At 40.8% G+C, this 12,197-nt stretch overlaps 1 protein-coding gene across 2 annotated transcripts in view; it reads right to left on the bottom strand.

Annotated features, from left to right (window-relative positions):
• The window catches only part of WDR49 (WD repeat domain 49), a 111,206-nt gene extending 107,297 nt beyond the window's left edge, over positions 1-3,909 (bottom strand). The window contains exons 1-2 of one of the 2 annotated variants that reach the window (XM_081138476.1): positions 3,753-3,890; positions 3,221-3,434 (exon numbers count right to left, since the gene is read on the bottom strand). In XM_081138476.1, coding sequence (XP_080994602.1) covers positions 3,221-3,364 — 144 coding nt within the window. In that variant the 5' untranslated portion in view covers positions 3,365-3,434; positions 3,753-3,890. Of the gene's footprint in view, positions 1-3,220 lie in introns of both variants that reach the window. The other variant, XM_081138475.1, reaches the window with a different exon arrangement.
• Between the last annotated feature and the right edge of the window lie 8,288 nt (positions 3,910-12,197).

Consider the following 12,197-nt stretch of genomic DNA (forward strand, 5'->3'; position numbering starts at 1 on the left):
TCCTATCAAATCAGCAAGCCACAGCCATCCTTCCTTACACAATAGCTGGCTTTTGAAGTACCTAAGAACATGTAAATTATGGTTGACATCAAAATAATAGGAATACCCAGAGGCCGTGCCATTTCTCTAAGCATCATAGGAGCTATAGGAAGCTTTGGGGAACAGCCATTTTACAATTCTATGAATAATACACGTTTCCCTCCCTTCCAGCTGACATATGGCTTTTTGGACACCATCACTTGAAAGAAAATGAAATTCATAAGTTATTTTTCTAGTACTTCTACCCAGGAAACTTTTGCTCTAAAAAAAAGGATCATGGCATCAATTAAAATGTTTCGAATGCTATTAAAATATAAAGCAGGAGATGGGAAATGATGCTTTTGCTCTCTTCTATGTGAATTTATATCTTTGAAAATCTTACTATTCCCACTTCCTACCACAGCTAAAAGAAAGGTAGAAGCGGAGCAGTGAGTGTTATTAAAATTTAATTGCCTTTAGGAAATATATGAATTAGAATGAAGACATTAGAGACCATGTGGTTCACCCTCGACTAAGTGAGCATGTAATAGCTGTTAATTGAGCTCTCACTTAATCCTCATAACAACTCTATTATCCCCAAGTTAGAAATAAAGGAAACTGAGGCCCAAAGAGGTTAAGTGATTGGCACAGTCACATCATAATTCGCAAAACTGGAATTCAAACATTAAGTGATTGTGACTCATTTGTACTGTCACATGATAAACATAAGAATTTGACTTACTTTATTTCTAAATATTACTACTAAGATTTATATGATATGCAACATTTCATTTGGAAATATGTGTAAAATATTTGCTATACAATTGAAGGACCCAACTTCCCATTTTCAATCAAGCATCACCACAGCTATTAAAGGGGATGGGCTTTACCTCACGTCTGACAACTCTTCAGATCCAAATAAAGAGACTGCATATAAACAATAAACAAAATAAGAGATAAAGGGATCTAGAGTCAATCTCTAAGGTGATGTGTCAGTGACTGGGCTACAAATCACTGCCTTTACAGTTCAGTGTTGCAGGACAGCTGCCGAGGGCAATGTTTCCTTTCACAGCTCTATCTGTACCCGTAGCCTGTGGGCCCAGCGCTCATGACAGACGGGCTGGGCTCCAGTGAAATCGCCTAGGGTATCATTCTTCTCTAGGTGTCCACACTGTGTTTGGAAATCGTGTTGGATCAAGGGCCTAACTTTTAGTCCTACCTGCACATTTGCCATTGAATTATTCCATTCTGTGTGTGTTGAGTCTGTTAAAAAATGGAGAGACTTTTTTTTCCCTTGATAGTACACCTGCAAAGTTCAATTTCTTTTTTTAAAAAGCTATCATTAGATTCTCTATGTTCACAATAGCTCTGGACTGCAATCTCTTCTCCCATCAGTAATACGTGTTTCTCCAACTGGTAATTTCAAATTAAGTGGTCTGGCCTTTGAAACGTTTAAAGTGAAAAAAAGAAAAAAAAATCTTGAGATTTAATTGACCAGTTTCACATGGATTTACCCCAAATAATCAATCAGTAATTTGAAAAGAACACCCACCCCCCATCTTTCTGAACGGTTTCATTCTCTAACATATTGACTTTATAATGTTGACTCTCCTAATAAACCTGAGCATTCAGATTCTTTGTGTTCTTAGCACCAGAACAAAACCACCACATTTTTATTCATTCCAGAGTCAGAGCTGTCATAATCTGCTGATATGTTTTTCCAAATGTCCTGTCAAATTGTTTGCTATGTCTATCAAAATATGGCAAATTTATTTGGGGCATCGGACAAGAGCAGCACTGAAATCTTTCAGACAAAGGGGGTTGGATGAACAGCAAATATGTAAAGATAAGAATGAAAAAAGTGTAGGGCAGAGCAGGTCTTTGCTACTAACTATGGTAGATTCTATCATGAAGAAATGATCGATACTGTTGGGACATTAATTTATCAACACAGGTAAAATCTAACATGTTATACAAAACACAGTACAGCAGTTTTTCAGTGGTTAGCAACCTTTTTTTTTTTTTGGAATAGCTAAAGGTTAAAATTTGTGCCAATTACAGGATAATATAGTTTTTAGATTTCATCATACTTTGTTAATTTCAAGGTAATATTCCAAAATATTGTATGTGGGTTTCAAATTAATATGGACACTTCCAAGCACCCTGGGAGGACCTTCTGAAGCCCTGAGGTCATATTTTAACAAACATAATGAAGTAGAAAGATTGGAGGCTCATGCCTACCTAAATTCCACAACACAGACCACTTCTTCCTATCCGCGTGAGAAACTAAAAACCATTTTAATATGGGCTCTTTATGGAGCATAGCTGCAGAATTCCCAACTAATTAACTAAGAGAGAAAAAAATGTTCATTTATAGTTAGAATTCCTAAGCTTTATTTCATGTGTATAATTAAAATGAAAACTTTACATTTTGTTTTCATTGGCATTGTTCCAAAATTTAGAAAAAGAGTGGGAGACGGGTCCTTCATGTGGGATCTCCAGACAAGGAAGTGCCAAAATCAGCTTTGAAAAGGAGCTGGGTCACCTGGGGGGGGGGGGGATTTTCACAAACTAGAGGCGCATGTTGCGATGCAGAGTTTTACTTCCCTGTTACGTGCAAGAACAGCTATTGCTGGGAGTCGCCTTAGACATCTGGCTTTCCCCACTCATAACCATAACTTTTCGTTGATCTCTAAGAAGAATTTTGTCCAATAATTCATTTTCCTTCCTCCGTGGTAATGGTATTCAACAGCAGCACTTTCACACTAAATTAAATAATATAATTTGACTGGAAGAATAGAGGGATAAAGTTACTCTGGTTTTAAATCCAAGCCTGATCAATTCTTTTCAATTCCATTTTGTCTCATTTGTTTTGTTTTTAAGAATAATACCTTTATTTGGTTTTCTTTTTTATTAATTATTTTTTTAATTTAACTATATTTGGTGTATGATCTTATATTGGTTGTGTTAGTTTCAGGTGTACAATATAGCGATTCAACATCTTTATACCTTATAATTTGATCACCTCCCTAAGTCTAGTAATCATCTGTCACTGTGTGAACTTAACCATTAAATATATAAAACCATTAAATATATTTTAACCATTAAATACATAACAATTTTTAAGAGGAAAATCTCCCTGTTTCATCTAGTCTCCTTCAGTAGCAACTCCAAGCCTCCAGTATATACGATTAGTGCTTACCTCAAAGGCCCTCTGTATTTTGACAAAGTCGCCCGCACTGAGTTGGTTTTCGAGCAGAGCTGCGCCGTGGCCTTCACCTTCTGTTCTTTCCGGCCCAGGCTCCGACCCCTTGTTCAGCTCAAGTGCAGCACTCTGGTAACTCATAATGACTTCGCCTCTTTTCAAGAGCCTTCAACTATTTCTAGACTTTTTTTTTTCTTCCTTCAACAAGTATCTTTGAAAAGAAACCCAACTTAGCAATAGAATTCCAAATCCAAATCAAAATCCACTTCAAGGCTTATAAGAAGGAGGCAGAATGTTCGAGCTGAGAGGGAGAGAATGGAAGCCCTCGTCCCCCACACTTTCACAGTTTATTTTCAAAGTCCGCAGTCCAATGTTTTAAAACACCCCCTCCTTACACTCTGTTGAACCTGACTTGGTTAAAAATGGGTAAAGTTTCCCCCATATTTATAGCAACTGACACAGAGAGCAGCTCCTAATCCTCATGTCAAATGCATTAGAAAAGCACCTTCTCAGAACCTTGTTGGCTAACCTTGTCTCTATGAACATGCTGCGGTTTGAAAGTCCACTGTCTTGTCTGGAGACATCGGATGGGCAGCTGCAGGGTTTGTGTCCCGCGAAGCGCTGCCCTGAAGGCCACCTTCCCGCCAGCGAGTTGTTTGTTTCCTCTGTCGCTGCTGCTTTTGTATGTTTCCTGGCAACCCACATAGAGCCAACTACAACTCTTCCTTTCTTCCTCCCCCAGCCCCCAGCTAATAACTGACCTGAAGGGTGGACTATATAATGCAAATGCTGAGGGGTTTTTTTAAAGGACAATTCAGCCCACTCATTTTTCATTAAATCTTATCGCTGTGTTATTTAAAGTCGCCTTTTATAAATATATTTTCTATGAAGCATGGCGTGTATTATGAAATGATATGATTAGCCAAAGAAAAGGGCATAACATTCAAGAATTATATGTTTTGCACAGGGGAAATGTTGCGGTTCTTTTTTCTTATTTAATAAGAATCCATTCTTTATATTCTCTTTGCCTAAAGTGAGGATGGTTTGAAAGAATTTTCAATTCACTGAAAATATGACAAAAAACAGCAACATATAATATGATTAACCTTATGATAAAACTACTTATAGTACCATCACTGGTTCAGCTACTATTAATATAAAAGAGGGAAAAGAAGACATGTTGACATTTTTAGACTATTTGCCGTGTGCCAGGCACTACAGTGAGCACTTTGTATTCCTTACCTCAAACTTCGCAACAACCCTCTGGGCAGGTTAGATCTCTGTGCCCCTGTATAGATGAAGAGACAAGGCAAATGCCACAGGCCACTCGGTCAGTAAGGGGTGAGATACAGTGGGCAGCCTGCCTGGCTCCCTCCTCAGGAGCCTGAATTACAGATGTTCCCCTCTCTGCACCTTATTTTTGTCTCTGTAAAACTGAAAAGTTGTCACTAAATAGTCTCTAGGTCCTTTCCACCCTATCACTGTATGAGCTGGTGTTTACAAGACACATGGTGGCACGCAGTACATTGCCTTCAACACAGGGAAGGAAGCTTCCTGCAGACATTCCTATACCAGTTTAAGAAAAAGAAAAGACATGACATTTATGAATTCACTAATTCATCTATCTATCTGTCCATCATTTATTCCAAAAATCATTTATTAAAAACCTATCCTATGTCAAGTCCTGAATTGGACCTGGGACCTGTCCCAAATGGTTTATAGTTTTTTAGAAGCAATTACCTGTCTAGTTCATCTTTCAGCCCAGTCCAAACCTCTTGCTGTTTATAGTGCTGTGTTGAGAAGGATTATGAAGTCCTATCTTGGCTCAGAGGAAAAGAGTGGCATCATATATTATAGCTGTGTATCAGGGGCACAGGAAGGCAAAAGGGACATGTCTACCACCAATGTCCCTGTTTTGGCTTATCACTTCACGTAAGCTAGGAAACCATTTTAAGAGCTAATATTATAAATTCCCCTAAGTTATCTCACATAAGAACAAAATTTGTCTTATCCCATCCTAACTTGTAAATTAATAATAGTTTAGATGAGCTGGATCTGTCCATAAATGTCTGCAGAATGTTTTATAGTGGTATTCTGGAGAGCTGGGCTTTGCTCAGTAACAGACACTAATGAGGGAAGTTGCAGGAGAGGTAGGTATCCCACTGGCTGGTGATGCAAAATTCTCTATTCTTTTTTTAAAGATTTTTTCTATTGATTTTTAGAGAGAGAGGAAGGGAGAGAAACATCAAAGTGAGGGGAAAACATTGACCTGCTGTCTCCTATCACCCCCTACAGGGGATCAAGCCTGCACCTCGGGCATGTGCTGTGACCAGGAATCCAACTAGTAACCTTTCGGTGTATGGTACGACGCCCAACCAATTGAGCCGCACCGGCCAGGGCCTCTCTCATTATTCTAAGACGGTCAAACTGCCTGGCTTACTTGGCCTTCATAAAGATGCAGCTTTAAACGTTTTCATTAATCAAAACAGGAAAATATAACGAGCAGCTAACACATTACTCTAGAAGTTAATCAATTGACACCATGTTCTTTCTGTAAAATTATGTCATTAGAGATAGTTCTTGATCATAAAATCGTAAATGGCTTTAAACCACTTTGGAAGTGTATGGTTAATTTTCAGGTTAAATTTCCACAACCCTGGAAAATCCATAACTAGCCTCTTGACTCTGCTGAAATGTATCTTCTTGCTTGTCATGAAGCAATTATGATTTTGTCACTATCTGCCACATGCCCACTCCAATAGCAGGCTCTTTGGAGAACGGTGTAGTGATGGAGATAGTCCATGCTCTGAAGGAGTGGAGGGTTGAGCTGAGAGAGAATGCTAACAAATGAACCAACACTTGCTCCCACCTCTTTAGGAATGGGCCAGCACTACTAGCATCCTGGAGAGCAAAGCACCCAAGAGAGCAAAGCAAGCACAGACACCCACTCTCCTTTGCCCCCTCTGGCACCTTGGGACTGATTCGCTCTCCCCATTGAACAGGCACCCCCATATGTGTCTTTTTCATAACTCCCCAGCGCAACCCCAAATCCCTGCTCTGTTTTCCCCAGTAATTTATACTCATCGACACAAACGCGGGCCTCGTCTTTCCTCTAATTCCCCTTCCCTATGTTTGCCCTCCCCTCGCAGTGAAGCCTTTTCTTACTAAAATTCTTCACCTGTGCCTAGAACCCTCCCCAACACCTCCTCACTTTAATGGAAGTCAGGTTCCACCCCATTGCCCACCGAACCATTTCAAGTTGAGGCTGCTGAGGCTGCTTCTTATCCCGTCCCTGTCCCTTGGGGCCAGTAGAAGGAAGGGTGGCTTCCCATGGTCTCCTCGCTTCTTAAACATGGGCCTTCCTAATATGGCCCAGTCGCCATATCTCTCTGGGCTCTTTTGTTGTTGTTGTTGTTGTTAACCTTCACTTGATTTTTCAGAGAGAGAGGAAGGGAAGGGGGAGGGAGGGGGGAGAGAGAGAAACATGGATGTGAGAGAGGCCTCCTGCACTGGCCCCGACTGGGGCAGGGAAATGAACCTGTAGCCAGGTGCATGCCCTTGACTGGGGGGAGCCACACAGGCCAGGGCTCCCCAGGCTCACTTTAAACCCAATCTCCTCCCAGAGCCTGAGGGAAAGAAAGCACCAGCCGTGCTTTTGGCAGCTTCTAGGCCCTCAATAAATATTAGTTCCTTTCCTTCCTTGCTCCTGATCCTCCCAGTCCAACTTAATTACTCCCTCCACTCTGCAACCACAGCATTTTGTTTGTACTTTCACCACAGCACTTTTTCTTTCTGCCTTGAAATATAATTAGTTGCCTGTGTATCTCTCTGACTACATTAACTCCCTAAGAACAAGGACAGTGCCTCACCGATGCCTTACATTGCCCAGCGCAGAGCTTTGCATAACTACACAGCATATAGCAGTGGGAACTCATCTGTAAAATAGGATGGGTGGGAAGTGAAATTCACCTACAGCTTTGAGTTTGCAGGGCAGGGTCTTGGGAATAGGGGGCATTGAGTGAGATACAGTGGCAGGATTCCGTGATACAAGAAAATGAGGGAAACAAAATTGGAAAGTGCACCTTCAAGGCACTTTTAATACACTATTCAAGCGCTCTTGAAACAAAGCATTTATTATATGTGTGTATATACATGCATGTATGTATAATTTCTACGTAAGATGAAAATGTGTTGAGGCCTTACACTGTGCCAGGCGCTACTCTAGCACCAGAAAAGCAAAGAGGAGTGAGACACAGCTCTATGCCCACCGTTGCTCAGAGATACAGGTTAACAGTAAATGTTGGTTTCAAATTAATCCTATCTCTTGAGAAAGCAGGTCCCCTGTTAAATCGGAGGGAACACAATGTTTGCCTTCCTCTGATCTGCTGAACAATGTCCAAACACAATGTCCAAAGTAACAAAACTATTTTCATAACAGCATTTCTCAGATTGTTCGAGTATTTGAACAAGAGAATTTGTGAAATAATGATATCCTAAAATAACTAAGTGTGCAATTCTGCAATAAATTACTTGTCATTGTATTTTAAGTTCTAGTCTAAGCAAAGGGTGGTGGCCAAATTTAAAAATATATGGAAGGAAATGTAAAATTGAGAAAATCCCAATTATTGACTTCAGAATCCCTACCCATTTGAAAAGGGGTTTTATCAGGAGACACATAGAGTCTACCGAATTGAATATTAAGAATAAGTGCCTAAAAAATATCTCAAGTTCAGTCTTTTAGAGCAAATTCTGATGGGTCTTCTGAACAGTTAATCACTTTTGAGCTCCTCTTTGCTTGAACAAATACTTCTCTTTGAAATCCAATGTCTATGTTCAAGGTCGCAGTGGACTTGCTGGTTGTCCGCGAAGGTTTCACTAGGGAGCCACTTTCTGGGCAATTACTCTGAACGAGGTTACCAGGTTCCTTTATGTCGCCTCTCTGAGAAAACGCTGCGCTTTATTCTACTTGGAGCTTTAGAACGGTTTGTCAAAGTCACCTTGATATCGAATACTTGCATCTATGTATAGAACCACTAAAAAATAGTCATAAAATCATTGCATGAAAGGAGTCACTGAAAATCCAGTAAACACGTATTGATTTCCTCTTTGAAGAGAGAAAGAAAGCAGGTAGGTTGGAAATTAACAATTATTGAGTTCCTAGTATGCGCCAAGTACTGTGTTAGGCCCTTTCACAAATGATATTCTATTAAACCTCATGATATGCCTGCACAGTACTTAATATTGTCCCTTTTTTTTTTTTTAAACTGATGATGGAACTAAGCATGATTAAGTATCTTTCCCAACTTCACACAACTTGTAAATTGCATAATATAATAATGTCATGTTATGGTCTCTGCTAAGACTTTACACCAATTTTTTGTCATTTAATTCTCTTTGAAATCCTATGATGTAGGCACTATTCTGGTCAACATTATTTATAAACTGAGGCTTAAGCAGATTAAGCAATTTGTCCAATAGCAAAGAAGTAGCAAAGCTGGAACTCAAAACTCAGACTCTTCTATGTAGTCCATAGTGTAAAACCACGTACAGTATAATCTGCTAAACACTGTCGTAAATTCTAATCCAGTTTGGGAGCGGAGGAGTGGGGAAAGTGGGAAAATAATAAAGCATAGCCTAGATAATAAAATCAAAGGAGCTTAGAATTTGCAGTTAGAATACCAGGCTCAAATTTCGGACCTCTCGCTTTCAACGCTATAATCTTGAGCAAACTGACTCATTTCTCCAAATGAAGATAGCAATGTTATTTAGGTCACTGAATGGCTTTAAGGTTAAAATGACATAACATGGTGAAAGCTGTCTGTAAATTGCAGGAACATTATGCACAAGAATCAGCATTAATATTAGTACACACTCGGAGGAAAGCAAATTGCTCCAAGCTCGGGGAGGCCATACAGGAGTTCACAGAGGGGCTGGAACATTGCAGTTGTAAAACAGAATGAAGCAAAATTACCCATGTCATGAAGCTTCATATTGAAGCCAGGATTGTATAATCCTTCCTATTGCTTCTAGGGCATGCTAATGTCTAAATCTATTCCATATCAATATTTTCAAGGTGGGTTATGAATGCAATGTGTGTGTATGTGTGGTTTTTAACACTTTGAAGAAACATTTTCTCTCTTAGAATGAATCGCACTAATGGTAACTACAGAAGTCTTCTCTGAGAAGAACTAACTGGTCTGTCTGGCACTGTCTGAACCGAGTTTTAATAACATCAGAAATGGCTTTTTCCCCAAACCAAAACAGTGTAACTACTGTCTGTCATAAAGCGACTCTCAGGTTGAGTCCCCAAATCCTCAGAATCAGATGTTTTGTTTATAAAGCATTAAAAACTATTCTAGAAGGGAAGCAGATTTTAATTCAATATGGACTCTCTGAATGGGTTAGCCTCAGGGAAAGATCATACATGTACATATGCATATTCATATACATGTATATGTACATATACATAGAGAAAGGCAGGGAGAGGGAGAGGAGATGTGTAGGAGTGTAGCTTCTCAGGCAAGTTGCCTAATGAGCACAGGAGGACAGTGAGTAGTCACAGAGCTTTGGATGAGCACTGATCACTAATTGGGTGGCAGAAGTGTAATTTGGAGATAATTATGTATTTCATACTTCTGCCCTTGGGCCAATCCTGTATTTATCACACACACAAACTCAGAAAATTTTTCACTCCTGTGAAAAATGCAGCCATTTCACTTTTCTTTACTCTAAGAAAGTCTATGTAGGAAAGCAAAGAAATTTTAAAAAATAAAAGGCAATAAAAAGAAATTCAAAAACTTGTAAAAATCAAAGTTCTGAGACAAATGCACTCTAAAAGATTGAAAGCTGCGATCCCAAGAGAGCACGGCCACAATAAATATTTCTCGCAGAACACAGTGCTCCCGAAATGGCACTCTGATGAAAAGCCCTAAAGACCAAGGGCCTCTATTTCTCCATGGCAGGAGCAGCAATAGTCAAATTCATATCAGAAGTACACTCCTAAATCAGGTTGTTAAGTGTACTCATAGAGATGGCATCTTGCAAAATGCAGATGGAGCTTTTGCAATCACTGCCTAGACCAAATGCTGTCAGAGAAAATGGGTCTTAATTTACTCAACATATTTTGGTTTTGTAACTTTCAAGATTAATTCTTGCCAATGTCTGAAAAAACACACACACAAAACACAAGGTCCTTTAAAGTGCAGTCCCGAATGAGGCAGGGAGTGCACAGATGGGAGGATGCTGATTACTGTGTTCGTGTCCACTACAGATGTGTGCAAGTGCGGAGAGGGAGGCAGTCGGCTCAGAGAAAGAGCTCATCCACCTACTGGGAAAATATAGCAGTGGTAATGGTCTGGGCTCACAGATTTACCAAGTGGGATGCTAAATTTAGGGAAGTGAGTCAGGTTTCCAACAAAGGAAATAATGATACAGATCTATGACAACAACCAGCTGCTTGACCTTGGGGAAAGTTATTCAACTTCTCTGGTTTCAGAATCTTCATCTAAAAACTTAAATCACATGATTTTTAAAGTCCCTTCCAATACTTAATTTTAAAAAGAGGGGAGGGGGAAAGTATAAGAATGTTGTGAGTGCCACAGAGAAAGAGAAGATGTTACGTCCCAGGTAATATTATTATAGTCATATGTGTAATACCCAGAACATGAATGTGGACTCTGACAATAGTTTCTAAATGATGATGAGTGAAATCATATGATCAACTAATGGATCTGTCAGTCAAACACCTGTATACCTGCCACACGCTGAGCCCTATACCACCTGCTTCTCCTGTTGGATCACAGTGGGGATTTTGGTACTTGTTTATAGCAAGTGAACTCTCTCAAAGAAATACAATGTAAATATATTTGTGTCTTCACCCATTCATTCATTCATTTCCCCATACAGTGACTGATACTAAGGACCAAGCACAGTGCTAGGCACTGGCGATATAAAGTCACAAAGACAGGCTGGCCCCTACTCTCATGAAGCTCACGATCTAGTAGGGCGAGATAGCAAATAAGCAGAGGAACTACCTACAGTGCTCTAAGAGAGCTGATGAGCTGGATTCAAGGAAGGACACGCGGGGCCTCCTAACCCAAAGTTGCAAGGTGAGGAAAGATGTGATTGAAAGAAACCATAGCTCTGATGGCACCCAAGTGCTGATTCGCTGTTTGCCAGGTAAGAGCAGGAAGAAGAGGGTTTAAGCAGAGGACACAGTATGTCAAAGGTCTGGAGGGAACCGAGTTCACGGTGGATTTCTGGGGACAGAAGCAGTGTCGTGTGGAGGGCTCATGCCTAGGGAAGGAGGCCCGGGAGGAGGGGCGGGAGCCTGGCTGCAGAAGCGGGTCCAGACCATGACAGCCGCACTGAGGAGCCAGGCGTGCATGCTGAGGGCACTGAGGCTGTGGCAATTTTCAAGCAGAGTCTGGAGCGTGATGAGATGTGCATTTATGGAAGATCCCGGATGCCCCGTGGCTCTCATCTGGGTAGGACAACCTCGCTCAGGGAAACCCTTGGCTCTGGGGTTGCTTCAGCTTTTCACCTGGGAGTCACAGCACCGCTGCTCCCACCCAGGTGCCCATGACTATGCCCACTCTCCAGGGCAGCCCGCATCTCGTAGTACCAGTTATTCATTTCTCCACGCTCATTTGCGACAGGGAAGTACAGGTGCTTGGACCATTGTCACATTTGGTGGGACTCTCCTTTTCCTTAGGTCCAGCATACACAGCCTCCTTATAATTCTTGGAGTTAATGTGTCAAGAGCGATTCTATAAAAGGTCAAATGCTTGACCTTTCTGAGGCTTGTAAAGGCGAGTGAACCAACTGCTAATCTTTTCTTCTGGCCACCTTGCAAGCAGTTTGGGTTTCCTGCCCGCATCTCCTCCCTGCCTCTCCTTTGCTAACAAGGCCCGCGTTTCACGTAGAACACCGTGTCCAACACCAGGCAAGGTGGCCTGCTTTTTCCTCAGACTCC

The sequence above is a fragment of the Miniopterus schreibersii genome (assembly GCF_964146895.1).
Source record: "Miniopterus schreibersii genome assembly, chromosome: 5".
Taxonomy (NCBI): domain Eukaryota; kingdom Metazoa; phylum Chordata; class Mammalia; order Chiroptera; family Miniopteridae; genus Miniopterus; species Miniopterus schreibersii.